The sequence below is a fragment of the Gavia stellata genome, chromosome 12, assembly GCF_030936135.1.
Source record: "Gavia stellata isolate bGavSte3 chromosome 12, bGavSte3.hap2, whole genome shotgun sequence".
In the NCBI taxonomy this organism is placed as follows: Eukaryota; Metazoa; Chordata; class Aves; order Gaviiformes; family Gaviidae; genus Gavia; species Gavia stellata.
This window is the reverse complement of record NC_082605.1, coordinates 18,378,123-18,398,233: the sequence shown is the minus strand read 5'-3', so window position 1 is coordinate 18,398,233 and position 20,111 is coordinate 18,378,123. Positions and strand designations below refer to the sequence as shown.

At 45.8% G+C, this 20,111-nt stretch overlaps 1 protein-coding gene across 2 annotated transcripts in view; it reads right to left on the bottom strand.

Moving 5' to 3' along the window:
• Positions 1 to 878: 878 nt before the first annotated feature.
• The window catches only part of SLC25A26 (solute carrier family 25 member 26), an 89,678-nt gene continuing 70,445 nt past the window's right edge, over positions 879 to 20,111 (bottom strand). The window contains exons 7-10 of one of the 2 annotated variants that reach the window (XM_059823239.1): positions 15,817 to 15,886; positions 7,612 to 7,676; positions 5,968 to 6,041; positions 879 to 1,493 (exon numbers count right to left, since the gene is read on the bottom strand). In XM_059823239.1, coding sequence (XP_059679222.1) covers positions 1,397 to 1,493; positions 5,968 to 6,041; positions 7,612 to 7,676; positions 15,817 to 15,886 — 306 coding nt within the window. In that variant the 3' untranslated portion in view covers positions 879 to 1,396. The remainder of the gene's footprint in view (positions 1,494 to 5,967; positions 6,042 to 7,611; positions 7,677 to 15,816; positions 15,887 to 20,111) is intronic. The other variant, XM_059823240.1, reaches the window with a different exon arrangement.

Genomic DNA, 20,111 nt, shown 5'->3' with positions numbered 1-20,111 from the left:
CCATGGCTGCGCAAGCCGGGCTCCGCCGCCCTTCTCGAGCCTGCCCGCAGGCACCCACAGTGCAGCGAGTCCCAGCACCTGGCGCACAGCCGCCCCGCTCACCCCGGTGCGGCTCACGCTACACAGCAGGCAGCACCCACCTCATCACCCCATGTGCGAGTCCACCAGCGAGGGGCCCCTCAGCCTCCGAGTGTCATGGCTAAGCCCAGGGCAAACGTGTGAACTGGCACCGCCTGACCTGGCCCCTCTTATCCCACCGCGCTGGCGCAGCCCCAGGAGGGTCGTCTTCGCTGCAGCAGCTCGGCTTTGAGTGCCCAGGCATCCCCACAAAACACCCTCCATCTCTAAAACGTTTCCAAGCACCACCTAGCCAAGTTGCTGGTGTAAACTTGGCCAGTTTCCCCCTTCCAGACTCCTCTGGTGATAAATTTGAGTCATTTCAGTAAGGCCTTTTCACCGAGCTCATCCCTGCACCATTTTGGCCACCACAGCTTCTCGTTCCTAACAGGAGACCAAGAGCAGAGGTTTGCTCTGTCTGCCAGCAGTCCCCTGAGAACCCTCAGGATCCATCCGTACATCGGCAGGAGAACCCGTGCGCTCTCCCTGCCTTGCCTTCCCAGCCTCCCTCCTGGGCTTCAGCATTTCCAACCTCCTGCTCCTTCGGCTGCCGAGGGAGGAAGACCAAAAGAAGGCAGAGCTGCATGTCTTTGCACAAGCACAGCTGTAAAATAATACAAGCCCATGCTTTTACTGGAGAAATGTGAGTCTAATTAATAAAGCTGCACTGGCTACCACACAGGAATGCTTGTTGAGCACCTGTAGGTATAAACAGGAATATAAACTTTCACAAATACGGCTCAAACCAGAAACAAATGGATTATTGTCTTTTACAAAGAAAGAGCTCTCCCAACCTGGAATAGTTTCAGTGCTGTTGGAGGGCAGCAGGCTGTAACTCTATCGGCCCCTTCCCTGACCAAAAAAACCCTCCCCGTGTTATGAGGCAGGTGCCACTGAATTATGAAAACTCGCTTTATTTCAGCCTCCCAGCTCAGCCCACGATCCGGAGGTTTGCAAAACATTTCCCCTGCAGGAGTTCTAATAACGCCTTTCTCAGCCACTGTAATTAGCTGTTTACCCCCCAAACATTACTTTTTTGGCACAACTCTCCCAATGACTTCACTCACTTTTCATGCAGGAAAATTTCATGTTTGGGAAATTGGATTATTGGAGGATTTACTTTTCTTGAACAGTGAAAGTGGTGCTCAGCCTGCTGAACAGCTGCTGCGGCACAGCGAGGGGCGGCAGGAGGAAGGCTGCGTTCACAGGCGGACTCCTCCTCCAGCTCGGCGGCTTCTCCAGCTCTTCGGAGGCCACCGGCAGGACCGGCCTGGCTGGGTCAGAGCAGCAGCTGGCGAGTCTTCTCATATGTCCCCAGGAAGATGAAGCCTCCCAGGCTGATGGCTGCCATCCGTGGGACAACACCTGCGAACAAGCTGAAGGCGAAGGAAAGGGGATTTCAGAGGATGAGTGGAGAGCGGATGCTGCACGGCTGGCTGCAGGGGCTTCGGAAAACAAAGCCAGGAAAAATTCTCTCTTGCTGGTTTCTTAAATCCCACCCCGCTGCTCACTGAAGGAACCCGCCTGAGCTTCCCTAACAGCGTACTCCCAAGCCTTGTGATTTTTAACCCCTCTCCACACTCCTCAAGTGCAGGCGCAAAGGTGCAGGAGGCTATGGGCCATGTTGTGGAACGAGGAGCTCAGACACATCCCCACGAAGGGGATCTGCAGACAGATGGGAAGCATCCCATCCGCTGCCGCCCCCATCCAGCCTTGGCAGAGGGACCCCCTCTCTCTGCCAGGAGCTCCCCCACCGCAGAGACAGCCCTGCTCACCGCAGCGGCTCATTCCCAGTAACACCCAACGGGGGCCAGCAGGGAGGGAGCAGGAACGGCTGTGTGCTCAGCCACCACGATTCTCAGGTGCCTCATCCTAATAGCTCTTGGAAGTTAACAGGAAATTCGTGCAAAGCCAATTGCTCGGCACATCTAAGCTCATAGTTGGTTTAACAACTTCAGGCCAGGCCAGTGTGTCCTCCCAGAGGATTACAGGCTTCCTTCATTGCAAGCAAGGATTAAATATTAGGCTCAAATCTGTTTGGCATCCCCCCACTGATCTATCGCCCGCACGGCAGGAGCCCTTCGCAGCACGCTCTGGCTGAGCTCCGCGGGGACACTGTCCTCGGCTTTTTCCGACGCTGCATGGTCCCTGGTAGGAGTGTGTCCACAATGGGACAAGGTGTAATTCCCGGTGAGACCGGGCTGCGTGGGAGATGCACGCACCCCCAGGGCTGCACCGGAGCTCTCTGCTCCCTGCCTGCGCCCGGCTGCTCACGCTGCGCTGGGGAAACCTCTGGCTGCAGTAACTCTGGGTTTTGTTGTAATGAGCTTTGCTAAGGAGCCTGGAGCACACAGGCAGATGGAAACATTTTATGGCTTTACTAGACAGCAATTGGGTCTATTACCATAATGACAGCTTTAAAACAGAGTAATTTGTACAAGGCATGTATGGACAGAGCGCTGATAGGGTAAATCCTACGGTGCACCACCGCTCTCGAAACGTGCACCATCCTTCTCCTGCCAAATTAGGCAGCCCTCATTACAGCAGCAGTGGCAGACATTCATTTACAGAACAGCCCACTCGAGACACAGCTATTACACAAACAAGGGCAGATAACTGAGTTACCCAGAAGCTGCATCCCTGGCAACCTCTATTACTAATCATCACTTCCAAGAATCCTGGCCCTGCTCCCCCCAGCTTCCCTTTCCTACCTGCCACTCGTGGCCTCTCCAGTCCACGCTTCCCCCATGGGCTCCCTTCTGCAGGGGGCTGCCTCGAATCCAGAGAGCTGAGCTCTGCTGCAGGCCTGATCCAAACTGGTGCCCATTGGGGCCACACCTGCCCTCATCAGCAGATGAATCCAATTGGGGTTTTTTTTTCTGCTGGCCCCATCAGAAACCCCTCCAGGGAGCACAGGTCTGCTGTCTATTTGTATTTGCTATCTGTTTGCAGAGATTCCACCTGGCACCCTGCCACTCCTCACTCCCTGCCTGGGTTCCCCCTTTCGCTTAAGCAACTCTCCCAGTTTCTGGTCGGATCCAGCACCAAGGGCTGGAGGGCTTCACCCCTGCCTTCTCATCACCGACAGCTGCAATAAACACACAGCGTGTCAGTGACTGGCAAAGACCAAACGCAGGCTTTCAGGTACAGACACATCACACTCTCCCCAGCCGTGCGAGGAACGGCTTGGCAGGAGTCACAAATTCGGGAATCACATTTAAATCCCAGGGTGAAGCCTGGCTGTAGGTGTTAAAACTGCACCGTGTGCCCCCCCAACTGCATGCATGCTCTTTGTTTCAGGGTTCCCAGCTCAGCAATACACCTAGTCTCATGGTTCCAGCAGCAAAGATGACATTTTTGGGCTGCAACTTGGCAACACAAAGCAAATTCTTCCTCAATAGAGGCTAACCAGGACCCCTGAAGTTACCCTTTGGAAAAGGCACTCTTGTCTTTCTCACCAGTGAGCTGTGAAGTTTCATCCACGGCTTTCAAATGCCACCACCTCCTTGAGTGAAAAGCAGTTGGACAAGATGTAAACCTGCTTTCATGTGAATGGCTCATCTACCCTGCTGGCAAGAGCAAGGAGGCGTACGGATCCGCTCACCCCATCCCTATCCTACCTCCTGCCACAAGCCTGGCTCTCCCCGGACAGAAAGGGATGTGAAATTTCTTGGCGTGAAGCAGAGGGATTTACTAGGTGCAGACCAGGAAGCTGAGCCCTGCGCTCTGGTTTTAATAAGGTGGCAATAAGCAATGCGTCTTTCTGCCCTCAGAATTCCTCCTCTTCAACTACGAGATTTATTAGAGGAGCCATAAATCATTTCATGTTGCAACTGGCCAAAAAAGCCCGACATTTTTATTGTTTTTGATTAATAGATTTATAATTGGCAGCAGGCATGGCAGCCTCTGCGTTTATTTTTCCCAAGACTTTCTTCCTTTTCCTTGCAGCTGACGCAGCTTGGCCTCCTTTACATGTTACTTTTTCTCCAGATCGCTTATTGTTTTGATTTCAACTGAATTGTGTTCCCTTTGGTCCTAGTCCACGGGTACTATCTTTAGGCAGAGTTTAATTTTGGGTTGTTTAGAAAAGGGCACTGCTGAAACACCCTGAAAAGAACACAAACATACATTTTTATTTCCTGCTGTTGGCTGGGGAAAGGGGGAGCTTTCCCCAGCCAAATCCATGCCTCTTCACACCCTTCAGAGCCCAACTGCCATCAGCGGCAGACGTGGCCTCACTTCTCCCAGTCCCTTTCAAAACATGCCCTAAAGCCTACCAAGCCACGTAGGACCCACAGCTCGTCCACCACCGGGTCACCTCATCATCTCAAAGAGCAAACCTGAGACAACCCATCTCTGAGCGCTGCCGGGGGGCACAGCTGGACGCCTTCCTGGAATCGGTGTTCAGGAACTTCCTGCAATTTGTTTTGAATTATTTCCCACATGTGTAGAAAGAGGACTGAACTTTTATTAGTTGTGTGAGCAGAGATCAGATGTTAAGAGAAAACTATCTCCCGCAAAGCTGCAGTGTGCATGCTGCTTCGAGCGACAGTTTACAAATGTTAAAACAGCACTCTGAAAGTATCAGCCACATCAAGCAGATTAAAAACCTATGAGAAATTACAGTGAAAAGCCCCAAGTAAAGCTTCTGAAAAACCTCTGTTTCTCTTCCAGGCCAAGGGCGGGTGGGACACAAGCCCTATTGAAGGAAGCACAGGCCGAACCTTGTGGATAGGAGGAGTGGTTTAAGACATATATTCACTATGAGTGGCCAACAACTGGTATGACTCAAAGAGGGCAATGTGGCGTAAATGAAGCAGGTGTCTGTAAAAATCAATAATAATTTATAAGCCCATAACACCTCAAAATGCTCTCCAAATGCTAGCACAGGACCTTCTGTTCACCACACCACTCCAACGTCAGAAGAGCAATTCTCCATCTCAGGAATGGGTAAAGTGAGGCAGTCAAGAGAATGGATCGACATCACCCCAGATTTCCCCGACCAGTCAGCAGAAAACCAGTCTACACCCCAGTCACAGAAGGAAAGCAGCCAGAGAGCTGCTCTGCGGCTGCTCAGACTTACTCACTGCACTCAAGCCTGTCTCAGAAAACTTGCATTTTTGCAACAAGTGCCTCACTGGAGAAATCCAAGCAGGCATATGCTTAAGCCCAGACCTGACGGGAGGCTCAAAGGACAAGCTAGGGAGCACACAGCTCCTTTCCTTCTGCTTCCGCTTGTCCCTACTGCCGGCACCACACTGGCATTGCCTGCTCCCATCACGCTTCACGGTAAGAACAGCGAACATAAAGGAACAGAGGAGACCTTGCTGGTATTTTCAAATCAGTAGGGAATTGCCAGGAGGAGGAAAAGACTGTCCATAAGGGACACATGGCTCCTATGTTGGCCTTCCCCGACATCTCAGGAGGGGTGATTCACACACCTCAAGATCAATCTGTGGCACTGACTGCCACAAGACAATGCGCATGCCCGAAGTTTAAATGGATACAAAACACAAATGCACACATTCATGGAGAAAAGTCCATTAAACACAAAGCCACCCTTGCCTCCGAAGCTTGCAACTAAGCTTAGAGATTGTACCATGGATAAATCCCCAATAACGCCCTATTTCTGTGCTCTTCCCTGGACATTGCTCGCAGCCAGTGCTAAAGCGAGGACACTAGACCTCTCTGGAGTGACCCGAGAGCTGCTCCCTGGCCATGTGTACAGCAATTAAAAGTCTCTTCTGTATGACAAGATTTAAACATAAGCAGACCATCCCGTCCTCTCCCACCCCCCAACACACACAGAGACACAACACATGGAGATGTGCTTCTGCAGCACGTCCTTACCCCGACAGGCCTTGTGTCCTCCAGATGCCACTGAGGGCAGCCAGAACGTTACCGCTAGCGTTGCTGGAACCAGCCTGCACCACAGAGAGAGAGATTGGAAACTGTTGGCAGAGAGGTTTAGTTATTTACTGAGCTCCCTGTCCCTGGTTAGTGCTACTTTACAGCAATTACAGACATCCTAACGACCTCCTTATCCCAGGCACAAGCAAAAGCTCCTTGTCTCCAGGAATAAGGCAAAGGGCAGAAAGGGAAACTGAGGCACAGAAGAACAAAACGATCACTCCAAGGTCAGAGAGCTGGTTAGTTCAGGACTGGGTATCCAGCCCTTTGTGCACTACACTCAGCTCTAGGGACATGTCTGCTTAGGGACATGGTTTAGTGGTGGACTTAGCAGTGTTAGGTTAACAGTTGCACTAGATGATCTTAAAGGTCTTTTCCAACCGAACCGATTCCATGATTCTATGATTCTACATCCAGCAGCTGACACTGGAGTAAGATTTTAATAAAACCACACTCTCAAAGCACCAACAAGCAACTTTGCTGCTCACTGCAAGAGGACTGAGATATACTTAAAAAAACACGAGTAGTATATTGCATGCGAAAATTGCCTTGAGAGCAGAACAGAGGACAAACAGCAGGACTACAGACAATTAAATTACATGTGTGATCTAGTTAGTGAGAGATGACTAATATAAAGATGCTGTCTGAACAGTCTCAGAACATCCCAAAGCACCGTCATTCCCTTACCAATGCTGACCTGATTGCTCAGCGCAGCGGCAGACAGAAATGAAACCCAGTTCTTAACAGTTTTATCACCCACGCTATCCAAAGGCAAAGAAGCTGCAGCAGGTACAACACCCAGCAATGAGAGATACACAACACAGCAACATGGTGAGCGCAGATGTGCATGACTCGGCTGGGGAGGTGCATGTCATCAACAAGAAACATCCCCGTACTGAGGGACATGAGCAATAGGGTAAAAACCATCCACAGAAATTCCAGGATGCCTGACCTTTGCCAATACAACAGCTCTTTTCAGGGCAGGGAAAGGCTGAGGGCTTTTAGCTATGTGGCTGCTTAGCTCTGCTCTAGGGTCAGCAAGACAATGACAGGAACACTAGACTTACCAGCAATTTAACTACTTACTAAACTTACTGATCTTATAAGCAATCTTCCTTCTGCCCTGGCTGGCAGATGTAAGCCATCACGATCTCGGTGCCTTAAAATTTTAGGACAGAAAATCCAGCGCCAAGCCCTCCTCAGAAAAGACACACACACATGCTCAAGCCCAACCATTATCAAAAAACCAGAGGAATAAATCCCTGATGGGAAGTTTAACTTTGGGCTTCTGACTCTACGAGGATTTTCTCCTAAAGACCCTGCATGAGACTCTGGAAGTCTAGCACAAGCACAGGCCCTTCTCAGCTCCTTTGGGAAAGGACCAGAAGAGCAATACAAGGAAAGGAACACAACAATTTCATTAGTTCTCCATGCAGTACCTGTTCACATCTAATCCTGCCTTCAAGGACAAGAGCAGAAATCATTACTAATATGTGCTGGATTTCATTCTGTTATGACCATACAAAAACTCTGGAACTACCCAAGCCATTCACCTGCGTGTCCGCCGGCCTCCTTCGCTCTTACCTTTGCCAACATAATTCTCGTCTTCGCTACATCGAGAGGTGTGGTGACTGCAGCTGCAAATCCACCTGAGCAAATTAAAATACCAAACACAAGTGAGACATTGTTGGTTGAATATGAATGCCATGCTGCCTATAATTCCCCTGGCTGTGGTCAACACTGCTCCATTATTAATGCCTACAGCATGTTTCCTCACGTCACAGTCCAGGTACATTTGTTGAAGGTCTCTACACAGAGTGTTTTATTCCTGTGTGTTGACTTAAGGAAAACAGCTCTATACTAATTAACTGTAAATCCAAACATCCCCATTGACATTACTGTCCTTTTGTTTTGGACTCTGTACATTTATGAACACACGAAGGTTGTAAGGATAATGGATTCCACTTCCAATACCTATGGACAAGCCTGAAAGGAAGAACCTGCTCACTCGTTTGCGGAGATCAGAAAATAAGCTTGACACACTGCCCTCTGCCTTGAGAATTGAACTCTGACCATTCAAATGCTAGAAAAATAGAGAGGAAAGGTGCTCTGCATCTGAAGCGCACATGCTTCAGGGGCAAAGCCATCCATAAGATACAGACAGACTGGATCTGGACTTCAACTGTTAGACCTGGGATTCTGTTTCAAGGAAAAAAGACAAGCCAGTGTTTGGGATGGAGTTCATCTCCAATGAATTAAATCAGCTCCATTTTGGAAAACAACAATGTGAACCTGCCCAAAGGTCTTCGGAAATTGTCAGAAGTCTGCTGCCACAAGTGCCATCTTCCCCTCGCGGACATTTTTATTCTCTCTAATCACTCCCAAACTTCACCCTTGGAGCTCATTACTTTCACTCAGAGCAGCCAGCTAGCTCAGCTGTGGCTTTCTTCCTGAAAGCCAGAAATCTTCAGCTTATCCATCTGCATGTCTCACCCACAAACGTGTGTGTGTCTGTCTTCATATTTTAACCCTGTGGCTACAGCCTGGCCTCTCGTGCTATCTAGAGACCAGCTTTGCTGCTTTTTCTCCCAGGATCTTATTCCCTTTGCCTTATTTCCCCATCCTAAAATTAACTCTAATCTCTCTCTCCCTCCTCTGTTCACAATATTTCAAGCAAGTAATTCATGCTGAGGAAGAGCCAAAGTGAAGGAAAGTTTTAAAATGCAGGAGCAGGCCAGCAGTAAGTGAAGAAAGAAAGGGGGGAAGAAAAGAGACAGAGACTTGTTCTGAAATCTCTCCTTCTTCCTCATGTTTTTTTCTCTGGAGCTTGTATAAATTCTGCATCTGCTACAGCAGGGAACGGAGTGACTCCAAAGACTGAAGCCTACACAGTACCCAGGGAATAAGCTAAAAATAATCTATTTTCTGTTCCAAGTTTTATGGAATGTAGAAGAATTGATCTCTCTTTTCTTGGGATGGGAGAGGGGAAAAGCATTTCTTCTAAAATCTGTGAAGTAATGAAAAAATCCATCTTCCCTTCCAGCTCGTGTTTTTACCTGCTTCTCTCTCTCTCAACCACCTTAGCTTTAACATATTAAACCCTTGCTTTATGTCAGAAAGGAGGTTGGGCCAGCTGGCACCCTACGTTGACTTCTTACAGTTAACTAAGGAACATCCCATGACAGTTCAGGAGATGCAGTAAGGCACATGTGCAGTTCCCTGAATCTCAAACAAGAATAGCAGGCAAACTGAGTTAGCGAACAGCCCAGAACACCTGGTTTACGAGCAGCTTCTGCTCACGTAAGGTCAGCCCATCCAGTTCACTCTGCCCGAAGCTTTCTAGCAGTGATACCTCACTAAAAAGCAGAAAAATGGGTTGTATTCAAGAAGCCAGAGCAGAAACTATGAGCAAGTTAAACTAAATTCCAGCCCATTCTTGGACCTTCTTTAAGGTCAAAAATCTTTTTATTGTGAGCCAGTTCTTGAGTAAGTGACCCAAAGGCTTTGAGAGAATGGTCTGGATAGAAACTTTGATACTCATGTCAGCAATGTATTTTTAGAACAGTAAAAATAATCTCCATGGAAAATAGTGGCTTTCCAAGTCTGGATGTAGAAGCCCTTCCTTTGCCCACAGACCAAGATAAAATTAAACAGAGAACCACATGGCTGTCAGGCCTGTATCAAGCAAAAAATCTCAATGCATCACTTAGCTATAGAGTTGACGGTAACACTTTAGTCAGACTAACTTATTTCCCTTATCAGATCCCGGTAATTTTTTTATGCATTTGTTCCTAAGAGTTTCTTACTGGCAGAAGCTTCAATCTTGGATGATAGAGCAATTAGAACAAACACAATTTATCCTGATATGATGTTCCCAAATTCTTTTCTGAAAGGTTTAATCAAAGCTGATTGGTTTTCATTTTTTCCCCAGCTAACATCTGGATCTGTCAGACTCTTTTGTTATTAACATTTCAATGTTTCTTTTTCCATCCCTGGGAAGTATTTGGTACAGATTTACCAATCAATTTAGAATGACAACAGCAACAATAAAATGGTTCATAAGCACAACAAGCAGCAGGATAGCGGCTAAATTAAATGCAAGTTTGTATATGCTTGACAAAAACACAGGATTAAAGCTAGCAGTTGTTGGGAAATGCATTTTATTGAAGGCAGTGAGTCTGACAAAATGAATTTGCTCCAGCCTTAACCCTAAACACCCAAGGTAATTTTAGAGTGACCACTTCAACGTTAGTACATAGGTATCCAAGAACAGGCTACAGCACTAGCGAGGCACTGCTCACTCCCACCTACTCAGGCTGGGTAAAGGGACTTAGAACAGGACTGTTGCCAATCATCAGATTAATACAACTGATACAAACTAGCACAGCCAGGGTCTACTCATTCAAACTACGAGGTGCTGTGCACTGCACTGCCTAATACACAGTAAGGCCCAACAGATCTTTAAATCACTCCTTTAGTCTATTCCTGCTGTTGCTGAATTCTCCAAGAGCTGCCACGTAAGGCTGGAGTCTGCTCAAGCAGTCCACAACCAGGAAAAGCAGACATCAAAGTATCAGGTGGGCAAGAAAGGCCCAGACACATCCAGCCTTACACTCCTAATCATTCCGGCTTCTCTGCAGAGCTGACAGGGAAAAAGGCACCTTTGCAGGCAGTCTGCACCCAGACAGACTCACCAACTCACTCCTGGGGAAGGCTCCTTTCTCCCTTGCCCTGGATCTTGTGATGACTTGGGCTCAGCAAGTAGGCATAAAGATGGATATTCACAAGGCAGAAAGCTCTTGGCTTGTTAATACTTCTAGCAGAGTGACAAACTCCTCTAGTGGGAAAATAAAACTTCACGCAGTAGTGGAAAATTCATCACCTGTCTCCCAAGAAGTTACAATGGACACTGTATATTCACATGCCAGCTGAGCAGCTAAACTTTACCAAGCTCAGGGTGTTAAACAGAAAATCCCTCTGCTACTCACACTTTCCCAGTGACCAGTTCTTGACGGAAACGCTAGTGACAGCCATCTGCAGAGAATGATTTACCTTTATTTGGCAGTAAGAATAAAAAGTCTTGAAGACTTAAGATATTCCCCTAGGTTCCTTCTGGTATTTCCTACCCTTTTTGAGCTGTCATATGCAAATAAAAACTGAGAAGCATCAGAACAGAGTGAAATACTTCACCTGAGAACAATACATAACTCTTGGTAAGGTGGCTGCCTGCAGAATTTGCTGCTGCTATAGGAAAATGTTTCACAGGTTCTTTGACACACTCCTGAAATAAGAACCTATGAAGGGAAGAAGACAAGTTCTTCTTCAGTCCCTGTATCTTTTTTTTCTGTACCATTTTAACTTCCCCTCACCCTTTCTATAGGGTCCAGGGAACCCTTCCGGCCGTCACAGGGGCTCCTCCTGATTCTGTGTTTCTGTCATCTGGCCGGACCCCTGGCACCCTCTTCTGCAACACCAACCTGGTTCGGTAGGTCAAGCTCGTTTCAAGAGATAGGAACTTGTGCTTGACTAATGTCCTTGTTTGAATTAGCCTACCCTAGGAAAAGAAAAAAAAATCCAGGTTGAGCTGTATTATTGCCTGTCTCCATTACTATCTTCTGTACTGACATCTGAAGGTTACCCAGGATTGATTCAGGATTGAATCCCAAATCGGGGTTGAAAAACTGAGTCACACAGGTCCAACACTAAACCTCACAGCATCCTCTTACACTGACTGATTTCCAAGTTCACAAACAGTCTTTTTCAGAGCTCTTCAATTAATCAGGTCTTATTTGAACTTTTATTTTATTGATATTATGTTTTGGTTTTTTTAAGAGGAAGTTTATTCTGGTCCTTTATCACTGTGGGAACACCTTGCCAATGGTAGAGCAAAGTGACCCAAGAAACCCTTCGGATTTCAACAGAAATACCAAGCAGCAAAGCACTGCTCTTCCAGTGATTTAACCAGTTCAGGGTTAGAAGCATGGTCCAAGCAGACACTGCAGGGAAATCTTGAGAACTACTCAAAAATTTATTCAGAGCTATAGAGTTAAAGAGGCTTTTAGACACAGTGTGTAATCTTGTCAGAACTGATTAGATCAAAACAAAAGTGATGGGAAGTCTTCCCTGTTAATGTGCAAAAAGCTCTCGTTAGTGCTTTATTATTCACTAGGCTTGCACCCCCATTCTCAGTGACTTTGTCACCACGGAGCATTAATGATTAATGTTAAGCCACACTTTTTTTACGGTAGGGAGAAAAAAGGCGTCTTTAACAGAGGCAATTTTCAATCGTATTCAACGGACACTCCGGTTCTTTGACAAGCTGGAACTACCTCGCTGCTCCAGGGCAACACTCTGCTCTCCCAACAGCCAATGCCCAATGGCAGGATTTCCTTGCCACTGGCCCAATTCCATGGAGGGCGCATGAAAACCATCCAGAGCCTGTTCTAGGACAGCCTGCCCTGGTACGGTGCAGGGACGGGGTGCAGTAGTCCAGCCAGGCAGCCTAAGCCCAGAGAAGACTCAAGCATGGTGTGCAACCACAATCACGCCTGGCCTGCCCACAGAATGGGGACATGCTTCCCTCCTCTGCCTCCAGCCTGCCAAAGTCTGTGCCCAAATCTGGGCTGGTGTCCAGACAGCTCAGGCATGAGGCAAGGTTTGGTTCAAATGCAACCTCAGGCTTAAAATATCATGTAGATCTATCCTTGGGTTCCTGCTCACCGGCTGCTCAGATATCACCTTCTCTCACTACCAGACTGCTCCAAACATCTCCTCTAGTTAAGACACCACAGATGATGATAAAGCTGGACAAGGCCTCCAGGGATTAAATTATTAACAGATGAGACAGAGAGGATTCCAAATCTCTGATATTTATGCTCATGCCTATTAAGTTTCTATAAAAAGCCCATGGACCGCATACACACATCTTACACATGTGCGCTCAACAAGGAAGAGTCGGGCCTCTCACAGAACTTTGGCTGAAATTGCTGCCATTTCACAGGCACCGGGGATGGAATTCAATATATTGTTGCTCTTTGTTCTGTCTTCGCCAAATAATCAATTACGATTTAGCTAGGAACTAACCAATGCACAAAGACACACACATCTATGTGTGTGCGCGCCATAAAGGGAAGCCAAACAGGACTTTTCTTTCAGTTTGTTTCAGCTTATTACCCTGCCCCTCAGGACCTCTAACATATTTTTAGAAAGTATTGAATTCAAGCAAAGAACACAGGAGAAAAGCACGTCTGTGTGATTTCGCCATCCCACTACTACCATGGTGGCATTTGACAGCATCTCTCTGTTTAAAGGTTGTTTTTTTGGATAATCTTCTCCTTTTAAGGTTTATAACATGATGATTTTAAATCATTCGGATGCACACATCCATCTTATTTTATTCACAGGGTACTGGTGAGCTTTTGATTTTTTTGTTTTGGGGTGGAAAGAAAGGCATAAAGAGTTTGGTCTCTTTTTTCTTCCCTTGTTTTAAGCTGTATGTAGGTAGTTAATAATTTTTAACTGTGGAATCCATTCTTCAGAAAGCAGGAAATTATTTTTCCACTGCCTCCATTCAGCAAGAAGGCTAAATATTTTCAGTGAAGCAGAATGGATGCGGTACCAGATCAGATCAATACAGGGCCTGGCTGTTAACATGTCTGCAGCAGAAGCCAATGGAGACAGAAGGGGAAGGTTCTGATCCAAAAAGAGTTGAACCCCATGAGTTTTGAAGCAAGTCCTCAAAGGAGACATAGGAAAGGAAGGTTAAAATACTGCTGGTGAAAAGGGGAAAGAAAGAACAAAGAAGGAAAACCAGGCTGGAGGAAGTGAAGCTGGAAGGATAACCCAGAGAGAGATATATATCACCAATTACAACACAATCTACAAAATAGCACTCCAGCTCTGCAAAGATTTATGCTTGGGAAATAGAGCCTATGAAGACAGCCAGGCTGAACTGCCTCATCCGCTACCACCATGAACCTGGAATTCTCTGTGCTGCTTCACAGAGGACCCGGTGTCTCCTTCAGCACAGTGTTAGGTCTCCCCAGCATCAGCCAAACAGCAGTGAAGCATTCATGCACAACCGCACCTCTGGAAGCTCCTTCTGCGACATTTCTGCTAGAAAGCAAGTGGACACTACTGAACATCCACCAAAGAGTAGGAAGTCCAAGCACAACTGGGCAGAATCCAGACATACAGAGAAGGAAATGGAGGCACTGGGCTGAATTTCCAATCGAGGCACCAAATTGGACTTCAGGAAATTACTCTGCAAGGCCTTGGGTAAATCAGATAACCTTTCTAGCTCTCTGAACGTGCCCGAACACAGTTTTTGTATCAATCTGACTGTAAAAAAATCAACAGAGCTAAATTAATGATCCCCTATCACACCTGCAGACGTACAGATTGCATTTTAAAGCATTTTTAGTCTGATAGCTTGTTTTGTTTCAAAACAAAAATGAATGATCTTCTTCAATCACTCTGATTTTGTTTGCACTGATTTGATGAAGTCAGTGTAAAACCCAACAGTAGACAGCATTTTAAGCAGAATAAAACTCCCTTCCCATCACTAAACATAGAGAATACAGCTGGACAAGACCACAAGAGGTGATCTAAAATACCCCCTCTGCCCCAAAATGGAATCAATTCTACCTAAATCATTCCCTCACAGCTCACATGCCCAATCTACTAAACTGTGTGCAGTTACAACCACACACCCTCTCTCAGTTGTGCAGTAACAGCACCCATCAAAACGAAGCCTCAGTCTCTGCTGGAATTCTGCTGCTATTAATACTTCCATTCCCCTAACAGAGCTTATTTTTAAAAAATTACATACGATGTAATGGCTCTGATTTTGTAAGGCATCAAAGAACAAGCTTTGCTTTTGATAATCTCTATTTCAAGAAATGCTATAATTTCTCTTTAAACAGGATTTATTTTTTCCACATATTCTGTTACTGGTTTGGAATCTCAAAATGTATTTCAGCTCCTTGGGGAAAAGCTCTGGCTATCCATCTCTTAACTACTAATCTGTTTTTTCTATTAAGACAGTTGAGTCTCTCCTCCCTCAAACTTGTCAGCTATACTGATGAGTCATTAATTGATTTTTTTCTCTCTTTTTTTTCTTGAAACAACTACAGTAGGCTAAAATCAAGCAAGAAGCCTACTGAAAAATTCAATTAACTTCTGGCTTGTTTGGTAATAAATAGTGCAGTATTGTATTCTGCCACTCTTTATTCTTGTTCTAGTGTCTGGAGATTGCCCAGATGTTTCATACTTCTTTTTTTTTTGTGCTGTGGAAGGCTTTTGCCTCCAGGCTGTGCAGTGCTAGCCTCTGCTCTCCTGACTCTAGTTAATCTACATGGCTGTCAGAGCTGTCACATGAATGGTGAATCATGGCCTCTCGCTGCAATCACTTCAACCCCTGGGGAAGTGCTCAGAGCAGACAGCTGCACAAACCCTCACCCAAGCAAAGTTTCTCCTGGATGAGGATTTTACAAATCAACTTTGAAATAATCGCAAAGCCTGACTGACAGGCCCCTCGTTCCTAAATAACCGAAATTTGTCAAAAACAAATTGGTTGTCTTTCAAACAGACACCCTGTTTCAGTCTTGGGATTTTTTTTTTCTCTCTCTTTCCTTTGCTGACTTTCCTATTTCCAAACAACAACTGGATCCGTTTTCTTCTAAACAAACTTGAATTACAAAGGAATGTTGTTCTGCTATACTTAATAGATTTGCACATTTTTCCCTTTCTTCTTTAGTCTTTCCCAGTATAACATATAATCCTTTGCACCTGCAAAAGCTCCACAGACTGCTGACTGCCAAGAATCCACCACGTGACTCTGCTTCCATGACCAGAGATCCTGTGTTTAAAGAGAAAGGAAAATAAAAAGTTATTAAATGTTTGAATCTATCTGATCCCCATGTGAGTTAACTCCGAAGATGGGAACTTAAGTGAAAAGCTATTTTTGTGGCATTTTTCAGTGATGTAATAAGTGATTTTTCCCAAGGAACTTGTGTACTTGAACGAGCAGATGGAGTGAGAAAGATGTCTGGAACTGAGGAGGGCTTGAAGTAAATTGCTTTCAGGGATTTCATATGTATGTATTTAAGCCTGTGGCCATGCAACTTTGCAAAATATTTTGTGAATTTATTTTCTTTTTGGCAGATAAAACAGTGCAAAGCAAAACACTGAGGGGGGGGGGGGGGTGGCATGCAAGAACCAGTATCAGTTCAGCCCAGATGTACCAAACACTCCCATTCAAAATTAACAGTCCCCAGCACAGCAAGATAGAAGTCCTGTTTGCCCCCCTACATTTCTTGAACCAACCCTTCCCCTTGCACTCCCAAAAAACCCCCATCATTAAGAAATTACTCTTATCACTCCCATTATATCCCAAAGCAGGTGTGTCTGTTTTTCACTTGGCGTCATTAGGGACCACACACCCTTCTCTCCACTGCTCCCACACACCATGCTCCAATCCATTTAACTCACAGCATCATTTAAACATACACATTTAAAAAACACCAGAAAGAATAGTGCCTTCTAAAAAAACACGTATCAAGAATCACGTCAAACAGTTTGATTAGTCAGATAGGTATCAGCAACAAAGGCTAATGTGTGCTGGGATGATTTTTATTATGCCAGCTACGGTCACTTTGTTCTTTCCTCCTCCACTCTGCTCCATCACCCCTTTTCCCATCTCCTGAAATGCTTAACACTGGAAGTTCTCTGGAGGTCAAGTTTCTGGTTTATGATGCAAGGACCAGCGCTGACCGAAAACGGATGGGATCCATGGCCCTTCTGAGGCCTACCGCAGAGAAATCAGTAATTTTATTTTATAGCTGCGGCACTATCTCATTCTTTTTAAAGCCTCATTATTTCTATACCAGAAAATTTTCTTAAAAGCAACCCGATAGCTACGCTAGGCTGAGATAATGCTGTCGGGCTCCTGGTCTGCAGTACAGCCACTTTCCATCGGGGCACAAGAACTCATTTCCCTCATTTGCTGACTCTTCATTTAACACGCTGTCCTTGTGACTCGCTTCTTCCAACTTGGCTGGCGGTTATATTTCAGTTGAATGTTTTAAAAATCAAACTGTTCAAGCAACAATGGCTAGCCACAATGTTGTTTGGTATCCTGCCATAGCTAAATAGCTGCAGCTCCGCTGTACGAAAGCACTAAAGGGATTTCAGTCTCTTTAATGCTAGCCATTCTTTTCCTAGTGTTTTCAGTATGGGCTTCTATTCTGCTGTCACCCACAGCAGAAACTGATTTTCATCTTATAAATAAATAAAAAGAGATTCGTAATTCTTCAAACCCGTAAGATGCTTTTCTGGAATAACTCACACTCTGGACACACAGTTTTCTTGCGAGTCAGTCCTGCTGGATAAAGGACACATACCCCCTAAGAAAAAGGGTGTTACACTCCAAGGCATCTAGGTATTGTCAAAGCATAAATCCCACCTCCAAGACCCATTTTCAAAACACTTCAGGTGCTTAAGAAATCTCAAATGGAAAGTCAGGGTTTAGAAATATAACTGCTGGAGCCACTTGATAAAAACAGAATTACTGTATTTTAATTAAATGTTCTCCAAACGTGTGTACATCTACAACTAAACCCAAAAACTCAGAACAGTTACTTCTGTCATGCAAAAAGCATTATGGAAGATCTGCTGGAGGACTATGAGGAAAACCAGCACATTATTACAGACATTCATGGCTTTGCCAGAAGCCCAGCCTATTCTCAGTCATGCTGGGGTTTTATGATAATGGCATTGTCCAAAGAAGTAAGAAAAGGTCATTCTTATTTGTTGGCATGCAGCTCTGAAATCTAGTCTCTGATAAAGCCTGGCTTCCCAGTACAGTTCTGCACAAAGAGCCTTTGCCAAGCAAGGCAAATGGTGATGAATTCCCATCCGTTATGCCTGCAAATTGACAACAGGTATTTGCAACAGTCATGCAATACGGAAAATTGTTTAGAAGGGTGGAGCCAGGAACAGTTCAATTAAATTAGGGGAAAGGAGAATTGAGGCTGGAGAACAGGAAGAAAATTCCCCAACAGTGAGGTCTACTGAACAGCAGAGCCAGCCTCCCCAGGGAGGAGAGGAAAGCCCTCTCCTTTGAGTCATTTAAAAATAGACTGGAGAAGGCACTCAAGACTGTACTGTGGGGAATAATCCTGCATTGGCAAGGGCAGGATGAGATGACTTCATGCATTTCTTTCCATCTCTGATTTCAGTGATTCACCCAGAGCTCCAAACCTGAACACGCAAAAGAGCAAGAGAGAAGCAGAGCGTGAAGACAGCATCCTGTAGGAAGCAGAGAGGAGCAAGTGTCACAGGGCCAAGAGGACCGGCAGGACTCTAGTCCAAATTCTTTCTAACCACACTCACACTGTGGGCCAAGCTGATGTGCTGAAGGTCACACATGTTTTCTCTCATAGCCCATGGACCCACTAATTGACAGGGCTTTGCAGTAAGTTGGGCTTGTAAATTCTTCAAAAACACTCACCTTTGTGCTGCACTGAGCACGCTTTTAATGCTACTAACACAGGGCAAAGCACAGAAGCTATTAGAGGCTTGTACATACAGGTAATAACAACATGACTGTAAAACCAGGGCTGCATTCTTGAAATACTGGGTTTATACACATATCCCGAAAACATCGACTTTGGACTGAATTACTGGTTATTTGCAGTGATACAGTACCTAGATCATGCTCCACCATCCTAGATGCTGCACAAATTCAGAAGAGCCTTCCCTCAGTCCCTTCCACTTGGGGGGATAACAGCAAGAGCTCCGGTGACGCAGAAGATGGGTGTCAGAAGTAGGCTCAGAGCCTATGGGTCACTGCTCCCTGCTTGGGGCCTCTGAACAGGGTAAGCATGGGCAGAAGCACCCGCATAATACCTGCAGAAGCCCTGCAATTAAACTGCTTTTCCTACGTGTGCTCTTTCAATATGAAAGAGAAACCGGGTATTACGAGCAACACAACTGCAACAATTGGATCAGCCTGCTTTCCCCACCACCACCACCAAATAGTTCCTACCTGCTTACGCAGCACTCCTCCTGCAGAAGGCAGCAGGAGATAACGAGACTTTTCCAGGGCAATACCCATTCCCACTAGTATTCATAGCCTAGGAAAGCAAAATGACAAGGAGCACATCACATGAAAGCGGACCGCCATGCCAAGCCTGTGTCATGTGTATTCTATTAAGCTGAAGGCTGAATAGAAGACTTTGTTTTCCACTTCAAAGGACCCCATCCCAATCTCTTGCTCTTCCCTTATGAATAACAAATTGGAAATAAATCTTCTGGCTGAAGCACATGGAAACTTGTACAGTTGGGGCCCTCTGCAGCTTCCCAGCTCAATCACATGCTAATTTTTTTGGTAAACACTTTTATGTGATATACATGTAAATCTCGCTGTGCATTGCCGCACCATGTAAAGCAATGCAGCGGGTGTATCCTCAAGGGATGGGACACAGTGGGAAGCCTGAATGCAGATTTCCAATTATTCACAGGGATAATGTTTGCAGGGAAGGGTCAAGTTTTATGTATGTGCAGAGCCTTACTTTTCTTCCTAATGATTCCATTTCATACTGTTCTATAGGCCAGTGTCCTCTACTTCTCATCACAAATGTTATTTAGCTCTTCTGATCCTGAGAATACAAGGACACCCCATTTTGCTGGGCAGAAGACGCACTGGACAAGTCCCTTTTAGGATATAGCAAAGGCCTTTCAATCTAAAAACCAAACAAAACCAGAAAAGATTACCACCCACCTTTAAATACAGGGAGGAAATATATGGTGCCCAGAAACGTAGGCTCCTCACATGTTGAGGCCACTTGGCCTCCAGAGGGCCAATAACCTTTGACTAGTTCACACAACTCCTTACCCGCACATGCCTGTCACCTTTGCTGTACGTTTGTGGTAAAAGTTCGGGGCAGAAATCATCTGTCAGCTTTGTGTCCCCAGTGCAGCTGGGTCTTGGTCCATATTCAGGACACCTAAGCTATGGCGATTCTGGGAAAATGTAACACTCGCATCTCTCTCAAACCTGATGACCAGACCAATACCCCAAA